This window comes from Rattus rattus, chromosome 1 (genome assembly GCF_011064425.1).
Source record: "Rattus rattus isolate New Zealand chromosome 1, Rrattus_CSIRO_v1, whole genome shotgun sequence".
Taxonomy (NCBI): domain Eukaryota; kingdom Metazoa; phylum Chordata; class Mammalia; order Rodentia; family Muridae; genus Rattus; species Rattus rattus.
The window spans coordinates 25945818-25956744 of record NC_046154.1 but is presented as its reverse complement, the minus strand read 5'-3'; the positions used below and the strand labels follow the sequence as shown (position 1 = coordinate 25956744).

The 10927-nt window shown below is 49.4% G+C and overlaps 1 protein-coding gene across 1 annotated transcript; it reads right to left on the bottom strand.

The window, feature by feature from the left end:
* Positions 1-8488: 8488 nt before the first annotated feature.
* On the bottom strand, positions 8489-9663 carry Rab42 (RAB42, member RAS oncogene family). The gene is made up of 2 exons (XM_032888317.1): positions 9437-9663; positions 8489-8998 (listed from the first exon to the last, which is right to left on the bottom strand). Exons 1-2 carry the CDS (start codon positions 9661-9663, stop codon positions 8578-8580), a joined length of 648 nt encoding a protein of 215 aa, XP_032744208.1. The 3' UTR covers positions 8489-8577.
* Between the last annotated feature and the right edge of the window lie 1264 nt (positions 9664-10927).

The following is a 10927-nucleotide window of genomic DNA, read 5'->3' as shown; positions in this document are numbered from 1 at the left end:
GGTTCAGTGTGTGGCTTCATTCTCACATCTCAGGCATTTGAAGCCCTTGGTTCGGTGAGCTGTGTTCTTGGCTTCCCACCCAATTCACTTGAGCAGTGTTTTTAGTTTGTCAAAGCAGGGTTTCCGTGTAGCTCTGGCTATCCTAGAACTTAGTCTGTAGACGAGGTTGGCCTGGAACTCAGAGATCTGCCTGTTCTGCCTCGAAAGTGCTAGAACTAAAGGTTGGGCTGCCACTGCCCAGCTAAGCGATGTCTTAACTGTGGAGATAGGAGAAAGATTGCATTAGACAGGATGACCCGTTCTGCCTCTCTGCAGAAGTGTGTGTATGCATCTGTGTGCTCACAGATGTGTGTGTTCTCAGAGGTGTATGTGCGTGCATGCCTGTGCTCACAGATGCATGTTTGCATGTGTGTGCGTGCGTGTGTGTTCTCACAACTGTATGCGTGTGTATGTGTGTGCTCACAGATGTGTGTGTTCTCACTGATGTATGCGTGTGTATGTGTGTTCTCACAGATGTGTGTGTGTGTGTTCTCACAGATGTGTGTGTGCACACATCCATGCCTGTGCTCACAGATGCATGTTTGCATGTATATGTGGAGGCCAAAGAAACACCTCAGGTGTCATCCTCAGGAATGTCATCTCCCTACTTTGGGACTGGGTCTCTCCTTGGACTCCAACCTACCAGTTAGGCTAGACTGCCTATCCAACGAGCCCCAAGGATCCTCCTGTCTTACCTCCCACCAATGGGGTCACAAGTGTGTACCACCACGTCCAGCATCTCTGTATGGGTTCTGGGCGTCAAACTCAGGTCCTCATGCTTTTAGGACAAGCACCTAGTTATCTCCCAGCCCTGGTTATTGTCTTGATTGTTTAGTTGTGGTTGTCTTGAGGAAAACAGATAGATGTATTGAATACACTGCGAGAAACAGCAGGCTGGATGCTAACTAGCGTACCACCAGCCGTGGTTTGGTTTGGTTTGTTTGTTTATTTGTTTGTTTGTTTGTTTTGAGACAAGATCTCCTATAGCCTAGGTTGATGTTGGATTTGTTATGTGTCTAAGAGCTAGCTGCCTCCACGCCCCAGTGCTTAGATGACGGGTGTGTAGTACCAGCCTCGAAGGCTGTCACCATCCCACTCAGTACCTGCAGTGTCCTTCCTAAGATCAGGTCTGCCAGTTCTCTCACAGAAGGAAGGGGTGTGAAGGGTCACTGGACCCTCATCGAGGATTCTAACCTGCCTCCTCACAAGCTGCCTGCTACTGTGCTACAAGTGGTCCTGGGGAGTGCTGGAGGGCCAGCGGAAGGGAGAACTCCATCTCTGCTGTCTGGGGGAGGTTTCCACCGTGCTGGGGCGGGGCTTTTCAGTGATGTAGTTGTTTGGTGGTCTCCATGTCCTGTAAGCCAAATAAACTCCTTGGTTCACCAAGACAGACTTGGGTGGAGTGGTTCTGTCCTTGGTGCCTGCCCAGACTGAATAGAATCAGGAAGAAGGATGTACCTGAAGGGACGAGGGAGGGAGGGGAGCAGAGTCCGAACCCACCCTTGGCTCTCCAGAAGAGGGGATCGTGGAATGACAGTGTCAAGCATTTCCCCAAAAGAACTAAAGTTAGCAGGAGGCCGGGGGTCACAGTGGAGCAGTTGTCGCCACCAGAAGGAGGAGCAAGGTGTTCCAAAAGGTATCTGAGGCCTGGCCGGATGGCTCACGGGGGAAAGGGTTTGCTCTGCAAACCTGTCACCCTAAATTCAGTCCATAGAAGTCGCATAAAGCTGGAGGGAGAGAGCAGGCAGACAATAATATAAATGTCTTTCAAACTGTACATATGGATCTTTCGCCTGAATGTATGTCACGCAGTGTCCGTGGAAGACAGAAGAGGGCGTCACATCCCTGGGACCAGAGTTAGACATGGCCATGAGCTGCTGTATGGGTGCTAGGGATTGAATTTGGTCCTCTACAAGAGCAGGTCATCTCTCCAGTCCCAAGGAAATAATTTTGTCTTTGTTGAGACACGGTCTCACTATGAAGCTCTGACTGGCCTGGAACTCGCTCTGTAGACCAAGCTGGCCTTGAATTTGCAGAGATCTCACCTGCCCCTGCCTCCTGGATGCTGGGATTAAAGGAATGTGCCAAGATGCTTGGCCTAATAAATAAAATTTAAAAAGCATTTGGAATACCTCGCAAAAATACTGGATGAAGAATCACCTACGTTAGTGGAGTCTCAGTGGGACTGGCGTTTGCTCAGCTGCTAACGGCAAACCATTTGCCCAGGAACTAAAAGGAATATGATCTAGGTCATTCTGTTTGAGATTTCTTGTTAGATGTTTGCTGCTTCATTTTATTATTTGTTTATTATGTATTTGTTTGTTTATTTGCAGTGCCAGGGACCAAACTCATGTTAGACGAGTCTTTGCTCATGTTAGAATACTGTGACTCTGGGCTTTTGAGAAAGTCTCAGCCGGGTGGCGGTGGCGGTGGCGGTGGCAGCGGCAGCACACAGCTCTGATCCCATGGGAGTCAGAGGCAGGTGAATCTCTTTGAGTTTGAGGCCAGCCTGGTTTACATAGAGAAACCCTGAGAAAACCTAGAGAGAGAAGGGGTAGAGAGACCGACTGAGTGACTGAGAGAGACCCTCTGTGGTATTAAATTCACGATCTTCCTCCCTCTGCCTACTGAGTGACTGAAATTACAGATAAACGTCACTATGCCATCTTGTTTGAGTTGTTGGATAAAACTTGGACTCCTTCCTCTGAACCCAAAAAAATGAATCCAAGAAAGAATTCTGACATTCAAGATTGGCATATGGGGCCTGGAAAGACAGCCAGAGGACCCTGATCTGATGCTTGGCTCTCGCACAGCTCTCATGGCTCCTGATAATTCCAATACCAGGGGATCCGATGCCCTCCTGATGCCAGGCCTCCTTGGCACTGCATGCTCATGATACACATACATACATACATACATACATACATACACACACACACACACACACATGCAGACATTCCCACATACATACACATAAATAAAGGCACGGTGTTCATGACTTAATGCCAGCACTCAGGAGGCAGAGGCAAGTAGATCTCTGTGAGTTCAAGACCAGCTTGGTTTCCATAGCAGCTCAAAGCCAGCCATGGCTACACAATGAGCCCCTGACTCAAAAACAAGACAGACAAAACGAAAAGCTGTGTGTAGTAGTATATGCCTTTAGTCTCAGCACTGGGGAGGCAGGCAAGTTTAAGCCAACTTGGTTTACAAAGTGAGTTCCAGGTTAGCCAGGGCTGTTACACAGAGAAACCCTATCCTCAAAGGAAAAGAAATACACTCCTTAAAAGACTGGCATTGGGCTGGAGAGATGATGGCTCAGCGGTTAGGAGCACTGACTGCTCTTCCAGAGGTCCTGAGTTCAATTCCCAGCAACCACATGGTGGCTTACAACCATCTATAATGGGATCCGATGCCCTCTTCTGGTGTCAGCTACAGTGTAGTTATATAAAATAAATAAATAAATCTTAAAAAAAGAAAAAGAAAAAGACTGGCATGTTGGCTAGTTGTATGGGCACATCCTTCCATCTCCGTGAGTTCAAAGCCAACCTGGTCTACATGGTGAGTTCCAGGATATCTAGGGCTATGAAGAGAGACCCTGTTTCAAATAAACAATAAGACTGACATGCTGGGCAGGGATCTGTGAACCACTGCCCAGATGATCAGAGGCAAGGAAGTCTTGGGTGAAGGCAGGTATGACCATAGTGGTGAAAGAAAGCATTTAGTGGGGTGCCGAGGTGTAGACTGCAGTTGGGAACAGACAGGGCTAGCTGGGGCGTTGCTGTAGTTATTTGGACCAAAGATAAAGGAATCCTTGAGGGAACCTTCTGGGGAAGAATTCACTAAAAAGGGGGTGGGAGGCATTGGATGGCTGTCTATAATAGGATAGGTACATACTGAAGAGTAAGTGCTTCTGGCCCACCTAGGACCAGAAGCCATCATGAAGCCTAAGCCTGTATGTGGTGGGTCAGGAAAAGGAATGAAAAACTGAAATAAGGTCTTCATGGAGTTAGAAAAGGCAAGGCTTCAATAGCCAGGTATGGTGGCATGTGTCTATAACCTCAGCACTCAGGAGACAGAGGCAGGAGGGTTGCCCTGAGTTCCGTTCCCAGCCTACAGAATAAGCTCTTCTCTCAAAAACTAAACAGAACTGGGATTGCAGCCGAGCTGGTAGAGTGCTTGCCTTCAGGTCTTGGGTTTGTTCGCCTATAATCCCAGCAGTTGGGAGCATTGGGAGGTTAAGGTCACCTTTTCCAATACTTTTGAGTCTGAAAGCAGCCTCTGTCCAAGAAGAACCAGAAGAGGGAGGAGGATAAGAAGGGCGATAAGGGAGGGAAACAGGAAGGAGATGGGAAGGGGTAAGGGAGAAAGGCCACCCCTCTAGGTCTGGGGGTGGAGCATATACATAAGGACCCTGGGAAGAAGAAGCTCCTTTTGGGGACGTGGATGCTGGGTCACAGGGTCACCTTGCAAGCCCGAAACACTCCAGACAAGGGTGCAGCCCACATGGTAGAAGGAGGGAAGGCTGCAGTTTTCAGAGCTACATCTTCATAATGCAGACACACTGGAGCCACTTGGAGTCTCTAAGATTTCCTCACATTGATGCAGCTTGCCAAGGTGGGACAAAGGGCCCTGGCTTAATCCCAGCGCTCAGGAAGCAGAAGCAAATGGAGTTCAAGGCCAACCTGGTCTATAGAGTGAGTTTCAAAAAAGAAGGGGTGGTGGTGGACTGGAGAGATGGCTCAACAGTTAAAGAGTACTGGCTGCTCTTCCAAAGGTCATGAGTTCAATTCCCACCAACCACATGGTGGCTCACAACCATCTGTAATGGGATCTGATGCCCTCTCCTGGTGTGTCTGAAGACAGCGACAGTGTACTTATATACATAAAATAAATAAATAATATTTTAAAAAAGTGGGATATATGGGGTTGGGGATTTAGCTCAGTGGTAAAGTGCTTGCCTAGCAAGCGCAAGGCCCTGGGTTCAGTCCCCAGCTCCAAAAAAAAAAAGAACCAAAAAAAAAAAAAAAAAGTGGGATATATTTAAGAAAGAAAGAAAAAGAAAGAAAACAAACAAAAGACCACATGCCTTAGGTCTGGCTACTGGAATGTGGGACTGTGAACTGGCCTCTGTCATTTGGTCATGGCACTTGACTGGTTGTGATAAGAGTCTTGGTCTATAAAACAATCAGGACTTTTGGACCTTGAGGGTTACTGTGTTGCCAAGCGGGAGTCCCAAACCACAGAAAGCCGGTGGGCATGGTGGGCATGAGCCCGCACTGTGGGAAGAGCTCACATAGCATGTGAGTCTCACAACAGCCCTGGGAGACCAAAGCTGTTGGCATTCCTACTTTGTAGCTGTGTGACTGTAGCCTTCTGGACACTGCAAGGAGGCACTGGGCACAATGACATCAGCTTTTCTCCGAGTGGGTCTGGCCTGGGCGACAGGGGATTTCCAGACTTATTCTCCCAACCCTGACTAGAATGTTCGTTTTGTTTTGTTTCTGAGATCCTTCTCACCATGTAAGCCAGATTGGCCAGGAACTCCTGATCTTCCTATCTCAACTTCTGAGTGTTACCTGCTCAACCATTCTGAATGACTATGCCGAGAAACAACTGGTTCAAGTTACCCTGAATGACCTGTCCCATAGCGGAAGAAGAGACCAGGCATGGCGGTGCATGCCTGGAGCCCCAGCACTGTGGGAGGTGGAAGCAGAAGGATCAGGAATTCAAGGTCATCCTGCTTGGTTATAGAGTCAGAGGCCAGTCTATCCTACATGAAACCCTGTCTCAAAAAACAGCAAACAAACATTGCACAAGACGTTATGAATGTTTATTGTCACAGAACAGAAGAAATAAGTATAAATTCGTTTGCCATAATAAACATGAAGGCTTTAGACCGGCTGCAGCCAGGTGGAGAAATCTCTCTAGGTTCCGGATTAGTTTTGTTTTGTGTTTTGTGGTGCCTGCTTGCTTGGTTGGTTGGTTGGTTGAATATTTTTGAGTCAGGGCTTCTCCGTGTAGCCCTGGCTGTCCTGGAACTCACTCTGTGACCACAGTGGCCTCAAATTCAGAGACCTATCTCTTGCCTCTGCCTCCTTGTGCTGGGATCAAAGGTGTGCGGCACCGCTGCCCAGCCTTATGTTTTGTTTTTAATCCATGTTGGCCTAGGATCTCTGGTTTCAAACTAGCAGTGATTCTCTTACTGGGCACCAGGCTAGACCCAGACATTACCTTAAAGCATTATTAGCTTTAAGTAGTGGAGGCTGGATGGCTGAAAAACTTCAATCAAGGCACCACAAGCTAAGGCCAGCCTGGGCTACACAGTGAGTTTGAGGTTAACTCCCATTCTCCAGAAGCAGAGGCAAAAAAAAACCATGAAGAGTTAGAGACTCCCCTCATTTATAGCCCTTCCCAGGTCAGCCACAAATCTTGCCTAAAATTAGCCAAAACAAAAGTAAGCCACAAAATAAACCCAAAACATAAAAGTTGGAGGGGGGCTGTTGTAGGCCGTAATTGCTCATAGCCCGCTCATGTCCGCTGGCACAGTTACATCACTGAAAATGCCTCTCAAGTTGGCTCGACCCTTGGTATAAACACCATCTCTACCAAGAAGCCTTCCACAATTGTCCCGCCTTGGCCATTCCAACCCACAAGGTCCCCTTGCTGGTCACACATCCATGCAACAACGTCTCAGCTGAAGAGGAACATAGAGATGTTTGTCTGCGGCCATTGGAGAAGGAGAAGGAAGCAGGATTGGCAGAGGGAGAGCCTAGCCCTCCTCACAATGATGCCTTCCATGAAGCCCATGGAGACCGACAAAACTGGATTTGATCTTTGCACGCATCTGAGAGAACATGGGTACTTGTTCACTTGTTCGATTTTTAGTGTTCTAGACTGGCCTCAAACCTTCATCCTCACTATGTAGCTAAGGGTGACCTTGAACTTTTGTCCTTGCCTCTGTGTGCCCGGACATGTATGTATGACGGTGTGTGCTGCCATGCCTTACACTTATTTAATTTTATGTATTTTTGAATATTGCGATTTTTAAAGTTCATTTATTGGTATGTGTACGGGTGTTTGACCCGCATGTACATCTGGGCGCCAGTACCTGGTTAATGCCTTCAGTGAGTCCCCTGGGACTGGAGTTAGACTATCATAGACTGCTGTGCGGGTGCTGGGAATTGAGTCTGGCCCACCGGGAGGACAGCCAGTGCACTCAGCCCTGAGCCACTTCCTGTATGACTGTTTTGCCAGCATGCATGTATGTGTGCTGTATACGTGCCCGGTGTCCTCGGAGGCTAGACAGGAGCATCAGATCCCCTGGAGCTGAAGTGATAGATGGATGTAACACACTATGTGGATGCAAGAATTGAATTACTACTCTACACCATTAACAAGGGCTTGGAACTGCTGAGCCATCTCTCCAGCCCCTTCCCTGCCTCCTTCTTTGTTGTTTGTTTTGACATTATCTTACTGAGTAGCACAGCTCTGGCTGGCCTGGAACTTACTATGTAGATCAGGTCCACCCATCTGTCTCCTCAGTGCTGAGGTGAAAGGAACGGGCTTCTAGCCTTGAAGAAGACAAGTTCTTTCTCTCTTTTCTTTTTTCTTTCTTTCTTTTCTTTCTTTCCTTTATGTATATAAGTACACTGTTGCTGTCTTCAGACACACCAGAAGAGGGCATCAGATCTCATTACAGATGACTGTGAGCCACCATGTGGTTGCTGGGAATTGAACTCGGGACCTCTGGAAGAGCAGTCAGTGCTCTTAACCGCTGAGCCGTCTCTCCAGCCCAGAAGGCAAGTTCTTTCACGCCATCCTCACAGACAGATATGGGTTGCTCTAAGGATGTCTAGGTCCCAGGCAGTACACAAATCGGAGGTCTATCATCCAATGGGATCCTGGCAAACACCCTGGTGACTCCTCCATATCTACCATGATGAGTCCAACAATCCTGCTGCTCATTCATGGTCAACCCTGAAAGTCACTAGAATTCCGCAGACTACCTTGCCAGCAAAGCAGTGGACAGATACTGGGAATCTGTCTTCCAGCCCAGAAATGCTGCCAGAAATAAGCTTGTGGAAGCCGAGAAAGAAGCCCAGAAGAAGAATATTACCACTCAGCTGTCAATTAGACAGGCTGTGGTGGGGCAAGCCTGTCCCTATCGGTTTTTGTGTGTAGCCTGATGCACTGGAAGAACAGCCAGTGCCCCCAAGTCACAATAAGTCACATACCTGATCTTAGATTCTCCCTCTAGAAAGGAGTTGTGCTGAGAACTAAAAACCCAGGAGAGGTTCTGTAATCTCAATCGCTCAAAAAGGTTATTAGTTCAAGGCCAGGCTGGGCAATTTATCAAGATCCACTCTGAAAACAGAAAAGGGCTGAGGCTCTCTGTAGCTAAGCCCTGTGCTTAATCTTGAAAAATCCAAGAATTAGACATGTCAGGAGACTGCTAGGAGTCTTTTTGTCTGTTGCCCTGCTATCTCACCTGGAACCGCTGGTTAACCACGTGTCTGGTTAACCCTTTCTCTCCTGGAGTCAACACTGGCATGGGCCTGAGTCCTGCTTCCTGCTGGAGGATCTAGGGTTTGGGGCTCTATGGAGGAGCCGGACACCTGCCCAGTCCTCTTCCAGTTTGATGTCCCCCTGCTGCAGGGCCTGTTCGATGGCGCTGGTGACAGTGTCAAAGGCCAGGTCCACATTGCAGTTACTTTTGGCTGAGGTCTCCACGAAGGCCATGCCCAGGGAGGCAGCAAGTTCCTCTGCCTCCTGAGTGGAGACGCATCGGGTGCTCAGGTCGCACTTGTGGCCAACCAGTAAGAAGACCACCTTGTCAGGGCCATGAGTGGATATGACCTCCTGGTGCCAGGCTTGGATGTGTTCAAAGGACTCTCTGTTCGTCACATCAAAGACCAACAGGACGCCCACCATGTTCCGGTAGAAGGATCTGGTGATGCACCTGGAGGGAGGGGGTGTGTAGAATTGGGAGGAGTCTTAATGCCTTTAAGACAGCCGTAGAGCCCACCCCCACTTCCACCCCGAGATCTACAGAAGGCGGAATCCAGCAGCCCCTACCTATGCCTCTACACCAGTCTTCCTTCCCATCCCCTTAACATGTCTGCCTCGTGCTTCTTGGGCTCTCTCTTTATCTCTGGGAAGGTTCAGAATTTCAGTGCAAATCCCCTTTATTCTGACATTCCTCTAGGGCTCGGTAAGGGTTTTGGGTGTGGGCATGTTGCTCAAAGACAGCGAAAACTCTGTGGAGTTTGTAGGATGGGTGACTAAGTAGGGAGGGGCTGGCAGGGGAGGGACCATGGAGCCTTGCTTGACCCCTGCAGTTGGCACCTGTGCGAAAGGGTCCCCCTAGGTGACTGACATTACTCCCTTCCCGCCGCACCTGAAGCGCTCTTGGCCTGCGGTGTCCCAGAGCTGCAGCTTGACCCGCAGCCCAGCGGGCAGCCGCAGCGCGCGGCTGTAGAACTCCACGCCCACAGTGGGTTCGGGATCCAGCTCCGCTGCCCCCCGCGCGCCCGCCACGTAACACCGCAGCAGTGACGTCTTGCCCACCGCCGCGTCCCCGAGCAGCGCGATCCGAAATTGGTAGCTGCAGCCTGCCGCCTCCATGGGATCTGAGCTCCCCGCGGACCTCGGAAAGTTTCCGCGTGACTCCGCCCCTCCTCTTCCTTCTGCTTCCCCCTCCTCCCCCCTCCTCCTTTTTCTCCTCCTTCTCCCATCTTCCTCCTCCTTCCCCTCCTCCTCTTCTTTCTATGGGGTCCGCACCCCCATACTGATACAGCCTCCTAGGAAGGGTCAATGTCTAGGGAACTTGATAACTTGCTCCTTGAAAGCAATCCCTGATGTAATTGGATGGGCAAGATGGAAATCTCTACCTCTGTAAAAATGAAGCAATGACCACCTTTGCTTCACAGGGTAAAGGAATTAAAAAGCCTTTAATCCCAGCACTCACTCACTCGGGAGGCACAGGCAGGAAGATCTCTGAGTTGGAGGCTAGCCTGGTCTACAAAGTTCCAGGGCAGCCAGTGCTATGCAGAGAAACCTTGTCTTGAGGGAAAAAGAGAGAGGGGGGGGGGAGCAGGGAGAGGGAGAGGCAGAGGAAGGGAGAAAAGTGCAGAATTAAAGTAGAAAAAGTGGAAAGTGGGGACTGGAGTAGCTTAACCTCCAGACCTTGTGGCCTAAGAAACCAAGTTAGAGTCTCTTTAATTCTAACCCTGTGCCTGTGCTTTCCAGGCACCTCTGCTGGACCAAGGGTATGGAATCACTCTGGGAAGTGTCCCTGTCCAGGTTCCTCTTTTCTGGAGTCTCACTGGGGCCTTTGCCAGTGCAAGGGTCAAAGTGAATGTCCAACAGCCCCAGTGCCTTGGGTAGCAGGGTCCTAGGACAGAGTTGAATATACCCTAGCAGAGGAGACAGACGAGCAGACAAGACAGAATATGAGGCTAGACTCTGGGGAGTAACACCTAGATTGGCTTTAGTGGCTTATTTTAGGGCTGAGGAGTCCAAGGCTCAAAGGTGTGGCTTGTCCAGGTCATACAGTGCCTCTTAGAGTCACAGTGACTCTATGGCAGGGACTCAGCCCTCAGGACTCCCCTGACGCCTCAAAAGGGACAGTCAGAAAACCAGGATGACATGGTTGGGTCTTGAGTGAGTCCCACTTGGATTAAAAGGTCACCATGTGTGCATTCAAATATGGCTTCTAGAAACGTAAGGAGTCAAGACTGAGGTTCTGGCTGGTCCCAGGCAGTGTTTGTTTGTTTGTTTGTTTGAAGACAGGGTTTCTCTGTGTAGCCCTGACTGTCCTAGAACTGCTCTGTAGACCAGGCAGCCTGCTTCTGTCACCACCACCCAGCCTGGGCCCAGGCAGTTTTCA

What these genes read in the sequence shown, in the direction of transcription:
- Rab42 (XM_032888317.1), bottom strand. Translation starts at nt 9,663, where the DNA reads ATGGAGGCGGCAGGCTGCAGCTACCAATTTCGGATCGCGCTGCTCGGG. An exon ending in GCAGGCCAAGAGCGCTTCAG is followed by an intron (nt 8,999 to 9,436) that starts GTGCGGCGGGAA and finishes CCCTCCCTCCAG; the next exon opens with GTGCATCACCAGATCCTTCT.